Source organism: Dasypus novemcinctus, chromosome 11, assembly GCF_030445035.2.
Source record: "Dasypus novemcinctus isolate mDasNov1 chromosome 11, mDasNov1.1.hap2, whole genome shotgun sequence".
Taxonomy (NCBI): domain Eukaryota; kingdom Metazoa; phylum Chordata; class Mammalia; order Cingulata; family Dasypodidae; genus Dasypus; species Dasypus novemcinctus.
In genome coordinates, this window is record NC_080683.1 from 114,666,165 (window position 1) to 114,685,170 (window position 19,006).

Sequence of the window (19,006 nt, forward strand, 5' to 3'; positions counted from 1 at the left end):
AAATAAAAAATTCTGGTTACTAAACAATACAATCAATTTTCCAGCTACAGAATTAAATACACTCCCCTCACAAACCATACTTAAAATGTAAAATTTCCTGGGATACGTAAGATACTGTTTTATCGGTACTGCCCAGAGTCACTACAATGAACAAGCACAATAAAACTCACAAATTCCAATGTACTGGATAGTAATCATTTTCAGGTAAGAAACACCACTTTTTACTATACCTTGATCAACTCCACTTAGCTGATGGTTCAAAAAATTGGAGGATTCTTTCAGATCTTCATAATCATATTCTTCTACTGGCTCAACAACAGAAGGTTTGTCACGTCGTGAATAAATAAACTGAGCAGCTAGAATATAAAATGATTGAAGAATGCTGTAGTATAGCCATTCCCCAAGAGCATTAACTTTTTTAAAAAAAGTTAAAGTCAAATAATAATGAAAGATTCTCATCGACCACCTAAAGCCATTTACCCACAATCTACACTAGTGAATGAAAATAAAAAGTTAAGACAAAAGAGATCATATCCAAAATACAGCTCAAATGTCCTCACTAACTACCCACTAACCTGTTATAAACTTTTTCCTTCTTTCCACCAATCTCTAGGGTCTTTGCACTGTCTTTCCTTCACAGTTTCCAATATCTAATATCAATAATCTTTCCTTATATCTCAACTTGCCTACTACTCCATCTTTCCTGAAATTTTCTCTTCTTTCGTGCAAACATTTCAAACTTGCTTATTATTTGCATAGTGAACAAAACACTAAAAACAGACAAGGGCAATTTTCATTTTCCAGTATGTCTTCAATATGCCAGAATCTAAGAGTTCACTGAGAACAAGACAGGGCTTAACTTCTGAACAAGTCATTCCAGTGTCCTCTACCTAACTTTGAATCCTGAACATTACTCTGTTCTAGCCTAAAGTACTAAAGCAGTAAATAAAGGTGTATTAGCAGGTTTCCTTAACACAAATTAGATAATGCCAGTTGGTAAAATGGAAGTTGCTTTGGTTTATGAGACTTTCCCAACACTTCAATGTTTGTATCACCATGTAGAAGTAACAGATACAAAGTCCACTGACACTGACCACAGAGGAACACTGTCTATACCTGAAGCCAGACTGTCCCTCACATGTCCTCTTGGCTCAGTGTGGCCACGTACTCTGTTTAGGAAGTGCTCACTGCTTGGTCCTCTGAGATCTGTGAGCAGATGTCATTAGCCCCATTAGCCCCAACCTTTTCTTACATCTCATCTCACCTTTTCTGAAAGGTAAAGTCCTATATTTACTAGAGTTTTTCTTTATTAGGAAATTAAAATATCTTCTCAAATGAGCAAGTATTTTATTCAGATAATTACTGGTTTGGTTTTTTTTTTTTTTTTTTGGTTATCTACAGGTTGAGTAGTCTGCCCTGACTCTAATGTTTTTTCCATATAAGTCCTGATATTTTTAGTACACAATTTTAAAGACCAGGAATTTTTCAGATATTCACATATTATGTTGTATAACGCCCTTACTTTTTCCCTCCAAGACAATTCTTGTGCAAGAAAAACCTATACATGCTATTATAAATTCATGGCTAAATAAAGCATGGCTAAACAGCAAAAAAGACATCCTATTTCATAGATTCTTTAAGATGATCTTTTTTTCCACATTTTAAAATCTCAGAATTAGGGATGTCTCCTTAAAATCAAATGGCATCTTAGCATCATGTAATAAATTGAAAAGTCTTTGGCTTTTTGCTTTTCTTTTAAGTGATAAGTAAAATAATGGTATGTCTTACAATTCATGGCATGTTATATTTGATAATACATGGCAGTACTAAAAAATGAAAGCTGGGCCATTACATTCTGGTCCTACCATGCTGTTGTAGCACACTGTCAGAACAGGTCTTTTAACAAGTTGCCTTATACCAAGTTAACTTATGAATTTCTTAGAATAGGCTTTTTCTTACACAGAATTTATGCTCAAGAAAGGTTTTGAATTGGAATGGATTGAATAAGGATTACAACATGTAATCATATTAGCTGAAACGAAACATACTACCCTTCAAATAAAGCTTCACACATTGGTTCTTTTGCTATCCCCCATCTCCTTGATATATATTCAATATTCACTATAGAACCCAATCTTTGCTAATGGAGAAATAAAGAGCTAAAACATTTGGTCATCACCTTTCGATGAAGAAAACTGTGTTAGTAGTTTTTTAAAAATTGGCATGTGCTGGTGAATTTTAGAAATTCCTATTAATTAGTGAAGTCATGCAATTATCAGAATTCTTTAGATCATGAGTATGGTCATCTATTCAATGACATTATCTGCTTCCTTAAGAACATAAAGTATTCTTATAAAAGTATTTAGTTTTAAATGAAAACAAATCTGGAAAACATACCACTAAAGAGAAGAGTTTCTCATCTGACATTACCACTATTTTACAAATATTCTGGGGAAAAAAAAAAATTCAAAACATATGCTTTTGTTATAATACCAGTTTGTCACAGAAGAAACTTAAATAAAACCATTTCAACTATCTCCTCCTTGGATAAAGGTAGTTAACTTCTGGGTGTGTACAACGAAAAAAAAATCTCTCAAACATTCAGAGTACCCTCAATGCCAACTATACCCAAGATACATATCAAGAGCTACACATTACATATATCAAGAGCTATGAGAGACACAGGGATAACCTGTGATTCTGTCCTAAAGAAAGCTTTATCATAAGTACAAATCTCAGAAAAACACCCTCAGAATGTTTTACCATGAATTAACCCATTATTCATGTTTAAATATTATCCAGGTAAGCCTTGATATATGAATGAGTTAACCAGAAACAATGGGGTGCCTTCAGTAGTCCCTCTCTCTTTAAAGGCATCCACCCTTATATAAGCCAAGTTCAAACCATTTCCAAATCCTGTAGACCTTCACTCTCATAAAGTATCTCAAACTAATTTATTTCCAAATTCACTACCACCTTGGTCCTAAAACAGGGATTCTCAAAATAGCATGTGGCAGCATACCCCAGAGAACTTGTTAAAACCCAGGCTACAGTCTAACAGACAACCACTGCCACTAGAGTTTCTGCCTCTGGGTTGGGGGTGGGAGTGCCAAGAATTGCATTTTTAACAAATTTCTCAGGGGATGCTGGTGATACAGGGCCCACAGTTCGAGAATCCCTGCCCTAAAATATCTTCTCTCCTCTAGATTAGTATAATAAATAGCCTCCTAACAAGTGCACCTCATCCATTCATGTCCTGTTCTCCAATCCACCGAAAAGATTTGTTTAAAACTCAAATCTCACACCAGGCCCATATCTTCCTGTCAGTTCCATGAACGTGCCCTGCTCTCCACCACGCTTTGAACATGACTGATAAGGGCAGTGCTAACAGACATCACTATGTCACCTCTAAACTCTAAGTCACCCAGTCAGCTATGTGACTTAGCCCAAAAATTGGCAGTGGGGGTAGGGGCAGTTAATCATAAAGCTTTTTAATATATTGCAAATGGCAAGTACCTGGGGGGTTCCTTGGAAAAAGTGAAATTTCTTTTATCCCTAATCATTACAAAATGCATCTTTTGAATTCCTAAATAAGGGGCTTTACAGGAATGCTGTTTAGTAAGCTTCTAACCCACCCTCTTTCCTCTGCCTTGTGATGCTGGGGTGGGAGTCCCTACAAAGCACCTTTCTTCTTTGACAGCTGACTCCCTTTTAGGATCAAACTATAAGAGGACCCTAAAAAGAACTTGAAAAGCTGGTAGAGGAAAGGCAGAACATGTTCCTTCCTTTTTGTTTCTTGTTCATGTCAGCGCACCTTAGTAACACTTCTTCACCTTGCAGTAGCAGCTTGTTCCAGTCACAGCAAATAAAGACTAATTTGCAGTTATTATAGAACTCCCAGAACCAGCCTCGACAGACCCACCACCAGCCCCAGACCTCAGGGCCTGCCATACACCTGGAATCCTCTCTTCGAAAGGCTGAATCACAGCTTCATGGTCCCCTCATAGGCACTGGGGACAGCCGTGCAGCACCTGTGCCTCAGAGGTCTGAGTCCCAGCTCCGTGGAGCCCCTCCTCCGAGCCTTGGAGGCAATGCAGCAAAGCAGAACCTATCCTCAGGGGTCTCAGTTCCAGTTCCAAGGAGCCCCTCCACAAGCCTTTGAAAGGCTTATTTCAACCTCTTCCATTTGTTTCCCTCCTTCTTGGGATGGCGGATGATTCTAGAAGTTACAACCACCTTGATATTTTGCCCTTTTCTATTTTTTGTTGTTGTTATTCTCTAACACCTAGTTAACATTTTATAATAAATTCTTTCTGGTGAAATAACTGGTACAGTTTCTATTTTCTGGCAAGATCCTGACTGGTAACTGAACCATTAAAGAAAAAGAGGATGGACCATGACAAGTAAGTCTGACCTCACCTGGCAGAGCAGGTCTGCAAATAAAGAGCAAGATGCCTGTCACAATCACAAGGAACAGGAGAAGAAAGGACAGGTGCTGAGGACAACTTCTACAGCACCAATGCCTTGATAAAGAAAGAATTCTAGGCAGAAATCAGAAGGAATTTTTTGTTCTTCAGAGACTAAAAGTGGACCTAAAGCAGATACAGTTTAAAACAGGTACAGTTTAGTGGACAGTTCAGCAGACAAAGAGGACTTAGAAGGGAATGTCAATTAAATCAAACTTGTGGAAAATGAGTTCTATGAATGATGTTACATGATACCTAACTGTATGGAAATTACACCCCCCTGCAGTGTATAATAAAATTAAATGGGGCATTTTAACCAATTGTATAAACTAGGCTGAAATTTGCAGAAAAAAAATGTATTGTTAGGAGAACTGAGAGTGAGAGAAAGGTTCAGATCAAAGACCCAGTTTTTGATGGAAAAAACAACAAATGTATTCCTTCTGTGGTGGCAGAGAAGCAATCTATCAGGAGGTATGACAACAAATGCAGCTCTGATGCAGAATAAAACAACGATGTGTGCTCTAAAATCAGAAGTCTGAGTAAACAAACACTAAGGCACTGGAGGAAGAGAATTCTACACATACACCTCAAGGTTTTCCTACACAAAGACTTCTAATCCAGATGCTATCCAAACTTTGCAGCAGCAAAGGAAAATTAAGCAGCTGCAATAGAAGCAATGTGAAACCCTAGAGTTTTCTGTCTTAGTTCTAAGGGAGAAACCAAGCAATAGTGGCTAGCTTCAAAAGAAAACTATGCACTTCAGATGTTAAATAATTCTGCAATCACTTAAGAGAATAAAGAACAAAAAATTCAATCCCACACAATTTCTGAGTGCCTACTGTATTTCAGACATTGTATACTATTCTGTGGATATAAAAATCAAACTGCCACCTGCCCCCAAAAGTTTCAAAATTTCATTATTGACTAAATTACTATTTCAGTATAATTTAAGTTAATTGCATACTTACGACCATGTGGTAATAAATATTGGAAAAACTGTAGTCTCCAGAGTTCTTTTCAAGTTGTTAAAAGTTAAATGATGAGACCAAAATTTAAATTCTATTCATGGGTAAAGAAATTATTTTATACACCTTTAAAAACATGTAATTATCTTTTTTCATATTGTATAATATTATAGCCTTATGGAACATGCTAGTCTTAGAATGACAGTAATATGTACTTGACATTTTTAGCTATCCACATCATGAAAATCAATTTATTAAAAATCTCACCTGTTGATGGTGAAATACAATAATCATCCTCTACAGACTGGCCATAGAGATCATCATCCTCAAAATCTAAAATTAAAAAAAACACAAGAGATAAATTCATTTTTAAGTTCTTTCTATATTTTTCCTTATTAATGAAGCAGCACTGGAATTCTCTTAAAAAATAAATTGTTCATCAAAAATCAACAAACTTGCAACATCTACTTTTTTCAAAAATTCTAAGAATTTTCACTATGAAGTGGGTATATACTGGCATTCTGTATTAACAAAATTTTTAAGCTAATTTGGTTTTAAGTTTTTCTAAGTGTTCACCTCATGTGCTTAAACAATAGTACCAATCACATATTTGAATTCTTTCCAGTGTAGACCAAATCTGAAATAAGCCTTCCACTTATTTTCTTCTACCATGTGTGCCCTCTCTAACCCAAAAATTATTTCCTACACAATTGAGCAGCCATAAATATAATCAGACCATTAAAACAGCTGTTCTTCACATAGAAAGAGGCGACCACTATAAAACCCAGCTTATGCCCACCGCCCTTGTGCTCACTCTGTTCCAAGCCAACCGGCCTTTTTGCCTACTGACTGGAATATGCTCTTTGCTCAGTTTTTTCTGAGGTTGTTCCTTCTCCTACTGATGGTTTCAGCTCAAATGTTACCTCTTTGCATAAGTCTTCCCTTGCCACTCTGGGTAAAATAGCAAGCACCCTTGCCATCTTTACTGTCTAGCACACTCCTCCATTTTTTTGTCTACAAAGCACTACACCTGTTTTGTTCCATCGGAAGAGAAGCTCCTTCAGGTCAAGACTTTGTCTAGCCAACTACCCAGCACATGCTTGGCATGAAATTAGTATTTGTTTTATTATAAACTGATGAATCAAACAACTTAAAAGCAAAAACCCACAAAGTACATAAATATATTTACATAAATATATTTATTTGTTCACAGCAAAAACTCACAGACTATGACTAAATGCTTATCATAAAGAAAAATTAGATGAATGCTAATACTGGATAAAAATGTGTAACAGCTGCTAAATTATTAGATCACAACCTCGAGGTAATAAATTACAAGTTATTAACTAGTGATAGAAGGGTCACTCACCAAAAATATTTTTCAGTTTGTCAATACTGAAAATGTACTACAACATAAAAAGATGAAAAGAATTCTTTCCTGGGATCTTTGTGAAGTGGTTCACTTTTTCAATGAAATTCTGGAGTACTTAACTGCATGTAAAGCATTTGCCAGCTACTGGAATAAACATAAAAAGAAAGTATGGACTTTGTCTTCCAGGGACTTCAAATTAGTAGCTGAGGCACTCATGTAAAGTACTGTCCAAATTACAGAAAAGAATAAAGTGTTAAACAGAAGAACCAAAAGGTTTGGAGTACAAAGGATTAAATGTGAATGGAGATTATATCAGGGTAGCTTAAACAGGTAGCTTAAACAAGTTCCTTAAACTTTCGCTAATGATGTTATGTTACTTTTGAGGATTTTTCAGTTATTATTCTGAGAGTCCAGGGAAAACCTGAACTGGAATGAAGAGAAATGAACTGGGATCCCAAGATGAGCAGAACTATAAGTAGGAAAAGGGGGTGAACGTCCTATGCTATAGGAACAACTTGGTTATGATGTCACCAATGGTTCCAAAGAAAACATGACAACCTGACCTCTGGTGGCCAGGTAAGAAGATAATTAGCACTCACTCCCTTTAGGGCAAATACCACCTCCCCCAGGAAGGCTTCCTTCACCACCGCACCCCAAACCCATCCACAACCCATTTTGAATCAGGTGTCATCATTTACATGGCTCCCACAGCACTTTGTATTTTTTATACCATCTTTCATACTCTAATCACATTACTTATATATGTCCCCCTTTACTATCAGTCCCCAAAGCTTAAACAGTGCCTGGACAGAATAAGCATTCAATGTTGGAAGAAATGATAAATGTCTATTAAAGAAATGGATGGTTGTAGTTAGCCCTTTTCATCTCCTTGATATCATCTTTGCAAAAATGCCTTCCATTTTAAAGTTAGTTCTCTGATGACAGTGGCCCACAGCAATCCCTAGACAACCTTAAAGGGGCCTCCACTCTGAAATGAACACCAGGAACCTAACATATGGTAGGTTGGCCAGGCCACTTTCCAAATCTGGCACAGTGTATGTTGATTGCCTTCTAGCATGGTTAGAGGATCCTGCTGTTCCTAGGATAATCTACTGGGGGTGCCAATAATAACCCCCAACATATTAAGCCTGCTTGCTCTGTGCTTTTAAAAGCAATAGGTCTTTAACTAATCTCTTCCTCTTCTGCATTAGTTCATGCTTGTTTACATTTTTTAGTTTATCTGATGCTTAGTAATGCTTATAATTATCCAGTTCATAAAGAGAAATGCTGTGTTTGTCCTAAAACCAATTACAATTTCCTTTGAACTCCTAGAGAACTTCACATGCACATTATTTTTGCCTTATTTTTATTCCATTTTTTTAAAAAATCCATTTAAGTCCTTTCCCATACCCCCTTTCTTCTAGTACTTCTTTTTTCATTTGCAAGTACATTTATACTGCACATACCAGCCAAGACCTGATATACACCTCAAGATCATCTGACAGACTTATTCTTTGGGCCTTTTTACTATGTATCTTTTTTACTGTCTCCTGTTTCTAATTTAACCTGAAACTCCAAAGAAAAAAAAAAATTACCTCTAGTCAAGTTCTGTACTAATATGTATAAATACACGCAAAACTTTCACCACGTAAACCCTAACAATTTCACCAGGCCAGTTGAACGTAAGCACTAAGTCAACCTGTGTTTTACAAACTAGCAAAGTCTCATGGACACTTTTTTGTAAATAGGGGGAAGGGGTGGGTAAAGAGGGTCAGAGGAAGAGAGGAGGCGCTTGTACCCGACTGGGAGGGAAGAAACAATGAGAGGGAGGGTTAATAATGCTTACGTGCGTAAATACCACCGGATCCCAAGCTCACCAAACGTCCTTTCCATATGTCGCCGTGCAGCACCTCCCCCCAACAAGATCTGAGAGGAGATATCGCCTCTTAAAACAACGCCAATCGCTGACACTCACATGCCATGTTACTCTACCCCACTGGACCTTCCCCGAATTCAGACTGGCACCACAGACGAAGAACTCAGGTCGAAGTGGATGCCAACGGGCTGGGATCCCGGCTGGCACAGCGAAAATGACGTCCCGGCACGACCCTGTCACCTACCTTCATCGTAGTTATAGCCCCGGACATTCCGATGCCGGGCCATGGCGGCAGAGGGGGCGCTGGCCTTAGCCCCTTACAAAACACCCCGCTCAGATACCAATAAGGCGCCAACTGAGGCCCAAGAAACACCTATCCGCCATCTTGGCTTCCGGCAGGCCTCTGCGTCGAGAGCCTGCGCACGCGCGACGTCTACTCGGACGACAGCCAGTCAGGATCCCCGCCCGCCTCCCAAGGACGCATGCGCACTTGTGGCTCCAGTAGGGCCCCTCCTTCCCGGAGATTGACAGCGGGCAGTGGGTGGGGCCCCCACCACTCCCCACCCAAAGACAGGTTGACGGAAGTTGCCAAGGGTCAGAATCCCACCAAGTACAATTTGTTGGGTTGTCCCACACATCTACAGCCGGATCCTTGAACTGCGCCAGCGTTCCGGATTATTTTTCCTGACCTCGGATTCTGGTCGCCTCGTGAAAAAGCTGATGAAGGGATGAAGGGCAGGGATCTTGTTTTATCCAGTTTTCGTCTTTGAAATTGAGTAGGTATTCAAACTTATGAAAATTTGGTATAAGAATTAGCCCGAGCTTTAGAGGAGAAAAAAGACGGTTTTTAAAGGAGAATATTTGATTAAATTGAGAATTTATCGGCAACAGGGCACCACTCTTTGGTATAAAGCGCGTCTTGTATGCCGGAGCCTGCATTAATACCTTCAAGAAATAATTCTTTGTCCTTAGTCATGTAAACAATTTTTATCAGCATCCTGAGGAGGATTCAGTGAGCATTCATGGAAGGCTGAACCCCGAGTAATAGCTAAGAGCACTAAATATAACTTCTTAGATACAGCACCGGCCTTAGGTGGTAATAATGAATGCTGTTGGTGCATAATTATGTAACCATAACCTACTGTTAAATGTCCTCCTTTCTTGGAACATGAACAGAATGATGCTATCGTTATATGTAATAGGCAACCTCATTATCATACTAAGCCAGCTACTCTTGAGTTTTAGCTTGTGTTTTTGAAACGGTCACAACTTTACTTCAAAGGTAAATGACAAATTATGGGGGCATTTTTGGGACTTGGAATTGTCCTGACATTGCAAGGACAGATATAGGCTCTTTATATACCCTGCCATAACCTACAGAATTGAGTGGGAGAGAGTGTAAACTACAATGTAAACTATAATCCATACTCAGTGGCGATGCTCCAAATGTGTTAATTCCAGTGAATGTACCACACTAGTAAAAGAAGTTGTTAATGTGGGGCAGGATGGTAGGTGTGGGGAATGGGGCGTATGGGAATCTCTTATATTTTTGTATGTAACATTTTGTTTAATCTAAGTATCTTTTTAAAAAATTAAAAATATATTTTTAAAAAGAGCTCACTCAGCTTTTTATTACCCCCAACAGAAGTAGTAAGAATACAAATTTAATTCCTATTGGCTTGGAATGTAATTTGTACATGCATTTGAATGTCTGACCACCAAATGTTTCTTCTTAGCCATTACTATTACAGCTGTTCAGTGTAGCTCCAAGACAAAATTTTACACAGAAATGAAGACAGTTGCTTATTTTATATGGCTTAAGGGTTTTCTTAGTTTTGCACTTCAGGTCATTTTTATGGTGCAGCCTGTTTCTACGTAAAATGAAGATAGTAGTAATATAAAAGTAATGGAATTATGAGTAATAAATTAATTTATCCATGTTAAAGGATTTAGCACAGATCATAGTAGGTGCTTAGAAATATGTTATTAATAAAATAAAATGGGGAAACGGACTTTGGCCCAGTGGTTAGGGCGTCCGTCTACCACATGGGAGGCCCGCGGTTCAAACCCCGGGCCTCCTTGACCCGTGTGGAGCTGGCCATGCGCAGTGCTGATGCGCGCAAGGAGTGCCGTGCCACGCAAGGGTGTCCCCCGCGTGGGGTAGCCCCACGCGCAAGGAGTGCGCCCGTGAGGAAAGCCGCCCAGCGTGAAAAGAAAGAGCAGCCTGCCCAGGAATGGCGCCGCCCACGCTTCCCGTGCCGCTGACGACAACAGAAGCGGACAAAGAAACAAGACGCAGCAAATAGACACCAAGAACAGACAACCAGGGGAGGGGGGAAATTAAATAAATAAATAAATCTTTAAAAAAAAAAAAATAAAATAAAATAAAATAAAATAAAATGGCAGCTTCCAACCCCCCCTCACCGCACCCTCTGTAATTGTCAATTTCAAACTCAAATACAACTCACTGTAGTAAGCAATGGATGACTTGTTAATAGATCACATAAACAAAATACTACTGAAGCACTGAGGAAGTAAACATTGCTTTTGCCTGTGGGGTAGCCATATAATTGCCTCTCAGGCCATCAGTAATAAATAATAGGTGCTTAACAAATGCTATTTGTGTACCCCACTGATTGGAAAGATTTATCTTTATCTCTCCAGCACCCTAACATCTGGCACTTTGAATGGTTGGTGAATGAATTAGTGAATAAAAGAAAAGGAAGATAGTGATATGTCTCTTGCTATGGGATATTTAGCAAATGCCATGGACAACACAAAATTCATTTTTATATGTATTTGTGAAAAACTATAATTGAAAATGGCATAACTACACTACTGAAAAATATGCAACAGCTTTATTAAGGTGTAATTGACAATAAACTGCACATATTCAAAGTGAACAGTTTAATAAGTTTGACTTCATGCACAATAATGATATCACCTCAATCAAAATATGAACAAAATAATGAACAGCTAGCCTCGTACAAGTTTCTTCTTGGAGCTCACTTCTTTCTTAGCTCTGGCCCAGGCAACCTCTGATCACCTGTCACTGTGGAATAGTTTGTGTTTTCAAAAATTTGATATAGATAAAATAATACAGTATGTATTCTTTTTTATCTGGCTTCATTCACTTAGCATAATTATTTTGAGATTAATCCATGTAGGTACTCAAATCATAGTTCATATGTGGTTTTTTCTGCAAAAAAGCATTCTGTTCTATTTGTTTTACATTCACCTGATAATAAATATTTGAATTGTTTTAATATTCTTTTTTCTTTGGCTTTTACATATAACGCTGTTACAAACATCCGGTACAAATCTTTGTGTAGACATAAACTTTCATTTCTCCTGGGTATATATGTACGAGTAGAATGGCTGGATGATATGGTAGATATATCTTTAACTTTTTATGAAACTGCCAATATGTTTTCCAATGTTGTAACATTTTTTATTCCTCCCGGCAGAGAACTTCCAATTCCTCCACATCCTTGCCATTACTTGGTATGGCCTAAAGATGTTAGGCATTTTTTCATGTGCTTACTTACCATATGTATAGCAAACAAACTATTAAGATTAATACATACCATATGGTCAAATCTTTTTCCCTCTTTTTATAGAATTTTTTCCCTTATTTTGGGGTTTAGATACAATTCCTTCATCAGATATTTAATTTGCAAATATTTCTCCCAGTCTGTGACTGTTCTTTTTATTCTCTTAACCATGTTTTTCAAAGAGCAGACATTTTCAATTTTGATGAAGTCTGTCATGAATTGAATTGTTTCTCCAATAGATATGTTCATGTTCTAACCTCAAGTCTTGTGAATGTGAATTTATTTTTCAATAGAATTTTTGAAGACATTATTATTTAGGATGAAGCCGATATGACTGTATCCTTCTAAGGAAAGGAAATTTGGACACAGAGAGTAAGAAAGGGGGAGAAAAAGAATGACGGCTATGTGACAGAGGAAGACTATGTTATGCCACAAAGGCACTTCATGGATTGTCACCTACACCTGTGGATCACGGCCCTGTGATAACTTGACTGCAGGCTACTCTCCTCCAGAACCATGAGACAGTAAATTGCTTGTGGTACTTGGTTAGGCAGCCCTGGCAAACTGAGACAAACCCCAAATTACTGATTTTTTTTTAGCAGATTGTGCTGTGATTTCATATCTTAAAAAATCTATGCCTAATCTCAAAGTCACAAAATTTTTCTACTATGTTTTCTTCTACAAGTTTTGCAGTCTTAGCTTACTTTAGGTCTGTGATCCATTATCAGTTGATTTAGTATATGGTGCAATATTTGGATGGAAGTTTATTTTTTGCAAATGGATATTCAGTTGCTCCAATACTTATGTTGAAAAGGTTGTCCTTCCTCCTGTGCATTGCATTTGCATTTTTATGAAAAATCAGTTGTCTATATACATGTGAGGTCTATTTCTGAACTCTTTATTCTGTTCCATTAATCTATTGATCTAGTGGTTTAGCTGAATACCAATAACATGCTGTCAGGATGACTTGCTTCATAAAAAAAACCTTAAAATCAGGTAATGTTAGTTCTCCACTTTGTTCCTCTTTTTCGAAATTGGCTTGGCAATTTTAAGTCATTGACATGTCTACATGAATTTTTAAATGAGGTTATCAGTTGCTACAAAAATTCCTGCGAGGTGTTTGACTAGTATTTTGTTGAATCTGTCGATCACTTTATAAAGAATTGACACTTTAACAATATGGAATCTTCCATACAAATACTGAATATACCTCCATTTATATAGGCCTTCTTTATTTCTCTCAGCAGTGGTTTACTAGTTTTCAGTGTCTGGTTCTGAATAACTCTGGAAGATTTACTCTTAAGTCTTTCATATATTTTTGATGCTATTATAAATATTATTTTTTAAAATTTCAATCCAAAGTAATAGTGTAATTAGGATCAATACACAAACATTTTATTTGTATATAATAGGAACAAGCATTTAGAAAATAAAATTTAAAAATAAATTGGTTATTAGCATCACAATATGGAGACGCCACAAACTTATCTACTCATATGTGATCCCCCAGTTTACAGCTAAGGCACCACAGCAGTTCAAGGCAGGAAAGAATGGTGCTGTCAAGAAATGGTCAATTAGACATCATATCGGGGAAAGGGGGACATTAAATTCTACCTCATGCCATAAGAAATAATTATTTTAAGATGGCTCATAGACCTAAAGATGAAAGATAAAGTGATCACAATTCTAGGGAAAAAAACATAAATAGCTGCATGACCCCAAGGCAGGCAAAGATTTTTAATCAGGACACAGAATGCATTAACCATAAAAGGAAGATTTATAATTGTGGCTTTATTAAAGTTAAGAAGTTCTGCTAATCAAAAACCATGTTAAGAAAGTGAAAAGGCTAGTTTCAGCTTAGGAGAAGATATTTACAAGACATGTGTCTAACAAAGAACTCTTATCTAGAACCTACAAATACCATACTCCCCATCCCCTACCTAGTAATTGCAAACAGCCCAATTTGAAAACAATCAAAAGTCTCAAACAGGCACTTCATTAAAAAAAATATATCCAAATAACCAATGAGCATTGGAAAAGATCTCAACATCATTAATCTCAGGAAAAAATGCCAATACAATCATAATGGGCTATACCCCTACCAAAATAACTATAATTCAGAAGACTGACAATATTAGGAGTTGGCAAGGATGTGGAACACCTGGATGTTTCATTCATGGCCTGTGCAAGTGTTAATTGCTCCAGTTTTAGCAAAGTTGTGGCAGTATTTCCAAATGCTAAACATAGATATGTACTAGGACCCAGAAAATCCACTCCTAAGTAATACTCAATGAAAATTAATGCTTGTATTCACACACACAAAAAAAATGCACACAAATGTTTGTAGCAATTTTATTCATAATAGCAAAACAAGGTAAACAGACGAAATGTTTATCAGTGTTAGAATGGATTAATAAATTGAGGAATATTCATTCAAAAATAAATAACAAAGTATTGAAAAATAGCAAACTACTGCTAAATGCAGCAACATGCGTGAATCTCACAGACATAATATGAGCAAAAGAAGCCAGACCTAAAAAGTAGGTGCTACATGATACCATTTAGGTGAAATTGTAGGAAAAACAATCTATGGTGATAGAAGTCAATAGTTTCTTTTTTTAATTAATTTTTTTTATTTCAAGAAAACTTTAGATTACATAAATGTTACTTTAAAAATATAAGGCATTCCCAAATGCCCCACTCCCTCCGCCTCCCACATTTTCCCACATCAACAACATCCCTCATTAGTGTGGTACATTTGTTACAATTGATGAACCCATATTGACCATTGCTACTAACTATGGATTACAGCGTACATTATATTTTACACTCTGTCCTGCACAATTTTGTAGGTTATGACAAAATATACAAATTGCCTGTATCCATCACTGCGATGTCATGCAGGACAACTCCAATGTCCCAAAAATGCCCCCGTATTATACCTATTCTTCCTGGGGGAATAAAGGCAAACTTCAGAGATGCTGCAAATATTTTATATCTTGATCTGAGGTGGGTAATGCTTATAAGGTTTTATACATATTTTCAAATGTATGAAATGCAGAACATTTAAGTTTTATGCACATTGCAATACATGTTATACCTCAATAAAAACATAAATGAAAAAAAGAAAATTGCATAAACAATCCTTAAATAGAATTTTCTTGACTATCTTTATTCTGGAAAATGTGTATATATACATATATTTTTTTCAAATGCTTCCTTTGTGCTTTCATAGTCTTCTGTTTTAAAGATATAAATTAAAAATAATGACTTTGATATATCTGAGCAGGAATATATCAGTATTTACTGGAGTGCTGTCTGTTTTCTACTTTCTGTTCTAACCTGAGCAATTACTGATCTGTTTAGACTTAAGTTCACATGTTCTATTCTTGCTGAAAGAGCACTGCTCTTAGCAGCTATTTAAATACTCATACGAGTTTTGATAAACTGTGGTTTGTTTCTCCATAATTCATAAAAAGAAATGATGGAATTGATATTAATCATTAAGAAGGAGTGAGACGGGTAGAGGAAGGATAATTATGATTATAACATTAGATGCAGCATGTAAAAGAAGTTCTAGAGTTTTCAATTAAATGTCTAGAAAAGTATGGCCAGTGCTACAGGTTATAACATGGCATAGGTGCATAGAAGGATTCTTTTGAGTTTCTTTTCAGTTCTGTGGATGATATGAGGACTTATGATTATACTTGGCTTTAATCATCTTGATTATTACCAAATACCTGTAAATCAATAAACAGATTCTTTTCCTGCTGACCTTCTTACCCTCTCTCTGGAATTTCCCCTAACTTTCTTTTTCACATATTATTCAGGTTTTCTTTCTTTCTTTTTTTTTTTTTTTTAATCTTTTAAGGCAGAAATCTAGGTGAGTGAAAATTGGCAAGATCCTATGGATAGGTCCTTCATCAAGGCAAAGCGTGGCTCCCAAAAGGCTTGAGGCCTTCCAGGGATTCCATGTTTGACAGAAGTGTTGACAGCATGATTAAACATACAGGGTATTTAGAGAAGCTGAAACGAATCTTCAAAGAATACTCCGTGGGTGATGGGATGTTATAGAGCTTAATGCAGAATATATCAAAATCTTGGAAAGGAATGGTGGGGTCATGAACTTCATAAGGCAGAATGAACCATGGCAAATACAAAACTGAAGTCAAAGAAATCTATATTTAGACATAAACTACTCAGTGGGGAATACCAGCAAACAACAGTACCTGGGTAAGACCTTCCTCCTCCACAGATGGGTTCTTTCAACCTCCTGTCCTCTCTCTGCCTGTCAAGCAACTTTATCATGAAATGCCATACTAAAGATTGCTTGGAAGTTCTTTATAAGACTTTCAAAAATTTGTGGTGGTCTAAATGTTCTAAGAATAAGTAATCCTCCAGCTAAAAATCTTTCAACAGGGCCACATTACTTACAAAATAAAGTCCAAAACCTTTTGAACTACATAGGAATTCCTTTTGGTTTTGCTGCTGTCTGGTTTACCACTGACATGCCACCACTCCATCTGAGACACTTCATGCCACAGCCCCTACTTTTGTGGCTCCAAATCCAGTGATGCTCTTCCTCCTACAGGGCATTTGCACATGCTATTAGAATGCCCTTCTCTCCTCATGCTCCTTTACATTATTGGGGAAGAGTCCCACTATATCACACACTCTGTGATGTCCTCCTTGATTCTTTGGCAGAGTAAGGCACCCCTCCTCTATGCCCTCAAAGCACCCTCTCCTTGTCTCTGCTATTATACATATTAATCATATTCTAATTGTCTGTGTCCACATCTTTCCCTTCCACCTCATCAACTAAATATAAGCTCCTCAAAGAAAGGGCATCATTTTGTTTATCCTGTATCTCCAGCACCTAATATAGTGGGCTGGCACAAAATTGGAACAGAAAAAATAAATTCTGTTGAATACATTTATAATGTGCAAAGTAAATATATTTATAAGAAGTTGTTGATGACTTTGGAAGCATTGCTTTCTTATAGGATTCTGGAGGAAGAAATTCAAGAAATGAGAGCAAAAGTGGGTAATATGAAAATAGAGGTTGGTAACATAAGTTTCAAGATTAAAAGTGTCCTTTGCATAAATACCCAAAAGAAATGAAAGCATATATCCACACACAAACTTGTATAAAAATGTTCATAGCAACATTGTTCATAATTGCCAAAAAGTGAAAACAGCCCAATTAATGCCCTTGCTGAATTTGAATTTGGACTTCTAGCCTATGAAACCGCAAGCCAACAAATTCCTTTTACTTAAGCCAACCCACTGTGTTTTCCTGCTGCCCGTGGATCACAAAGTAATTTTAACTTTCAAGTCTTATTATTTGAAAAATACATTACATAAGGCTGTAGTTTCTATAGATAGTGGACTCCTCTGATGGATCTGGGCAAAGTCATACCTTCTGGAAAAAGATTCACCATTCTAAATGCTATAGAGCTCATTAGAGGGATCACGCTTATGCATGTCTCAGCAGGATCCCAGAGATAGCCAAAGCAGATACAGGGCTACAAAGACACACAGATTCTACGGTCATGGCACATGGCTCTGGAGTTCAGTGCCTTGTCAGTGGGCCCTACCATGGAATTTATGCTCCTGAGTGTGATCGAGTTGGACTCAGATGTAACTTTTCTACACATGCCTCTTCTGTCACTTTTATCGAACCTGTGGTTGGTGCTAGGGTTGATGTATACCCAGGAGACTAGAATGTCTGGGCTAGCCATGTGCCAGCTGGGCCCTGAGCCTCAGTAGAGTTGCAACTCCTACTCTCTGGTTCCTTGGACTTACCCAGATCAGCTAACAGAGAGATGAAGATGGTCAACCACCACACCAGGAAACCAAGAGTGCCTACAACTGCAAGCAGGAGAATCACATCCATCAGCCATGTGGGATCTAAGCCCCCTCTAGATTTAGAGGCAGAGTGGACATCACCATCCCAGGGTCCACAGGATGGAGCAATAAAATATGGATTAGAGTGGACTTATTGTTATTCTACTATAGAACTATTGTGACTCTAGCAGTGGTAGAAATTGTATCATTGATGAGACAGTGGCCATGGTAGTTGCTGAGGGCAGGGAAAGGGAAGAAGAGATATGATGTGGGGGCATTTTCTGGGCTTGGAGTTGTCCTAAATGATATTGCAGGATCAGATGCTGGACATTATATATCCTGCCATAATCCACTGAAGGAACTGCGGAAGAGTGTAAATTACAATGTCAACTATAATCTATGTGGTGAGCAGTGTTCCAAAATGTATTAAACAAATGCAATGAATGTGCCACAATGATGAAAGAGATTGTTGATATGGGAGGAGTGGGGGAGATGCGGTGTGGAGGAGGTGGGAACCTCTTGTATTTTTTAATGTAACATTTTTTGTGATCTATGTATCTTTTTAAGAAAAGACAAAAAATTTCAAAAAAGAATGCATTATGGTTGCTTTTACATTAATAACTGGATTTAATCTAAAAAAATAACATACATGATTCTTGGGAGATCAAAATATCAAATTAACAGTTTGGAAGAAGTTGATTCCAAACCTCTTGGATGAATTTGAGGGCTCCAAGACTTCAGTTGGAGGTAGTAACTTCAGATATGATGGAAAATAAAAGAGAACTAGAGTCATGTCCCATGCTGGGGGGAAGGAAATGCATTTACATGCTGAGTTTGGCTTAGAGAATGGCCACAGTTGAGCAACATGGAGGCTCTCAGGAGGTAACTCTTAGGCACCCTCCAGCTCTAGGCCTAGTTCATATTTC

General features: G+C 37.4%; 1 protein-coding gene across 2 annotated transcripts in view; it reads right to left on the reverse strand.

Moving 5' to 3' along the window:
* HBS1L (HBS1 like translational GTPase) overlaps positions 1-9,171 on the reverse strand; it is a 90,535-nt gene extending 81,364 nt beyond the window's left edge. The window contains exons 1-3 of one of the 2 annotated variants that reach the window (XM_004465281.4): positions 8,924-9,171; positions 5,699-5,764; positions 231-356 (exon numbers count right to left, since the gene is read on the reverse strand). In XM_004465281.4, coding sequence (XP_004465338.1) covers positions 231-356; positions 5,699-5,764; positions 8,924-8,966 — 235 coding nt within the window. In that variant the 5' untranslated portion in view covers positions 8,967-9,171. The remainder of the gene's footprint in view (positions 1-230; positions 357-5,698; positions 5,765-8,923) is intronic. The other variant, XM_004465282.5, reaches the window with a different exon arrangement.
* Between the last annotated feature and the right edge of the window lie 9,835 nt (positions 9,172-19,006).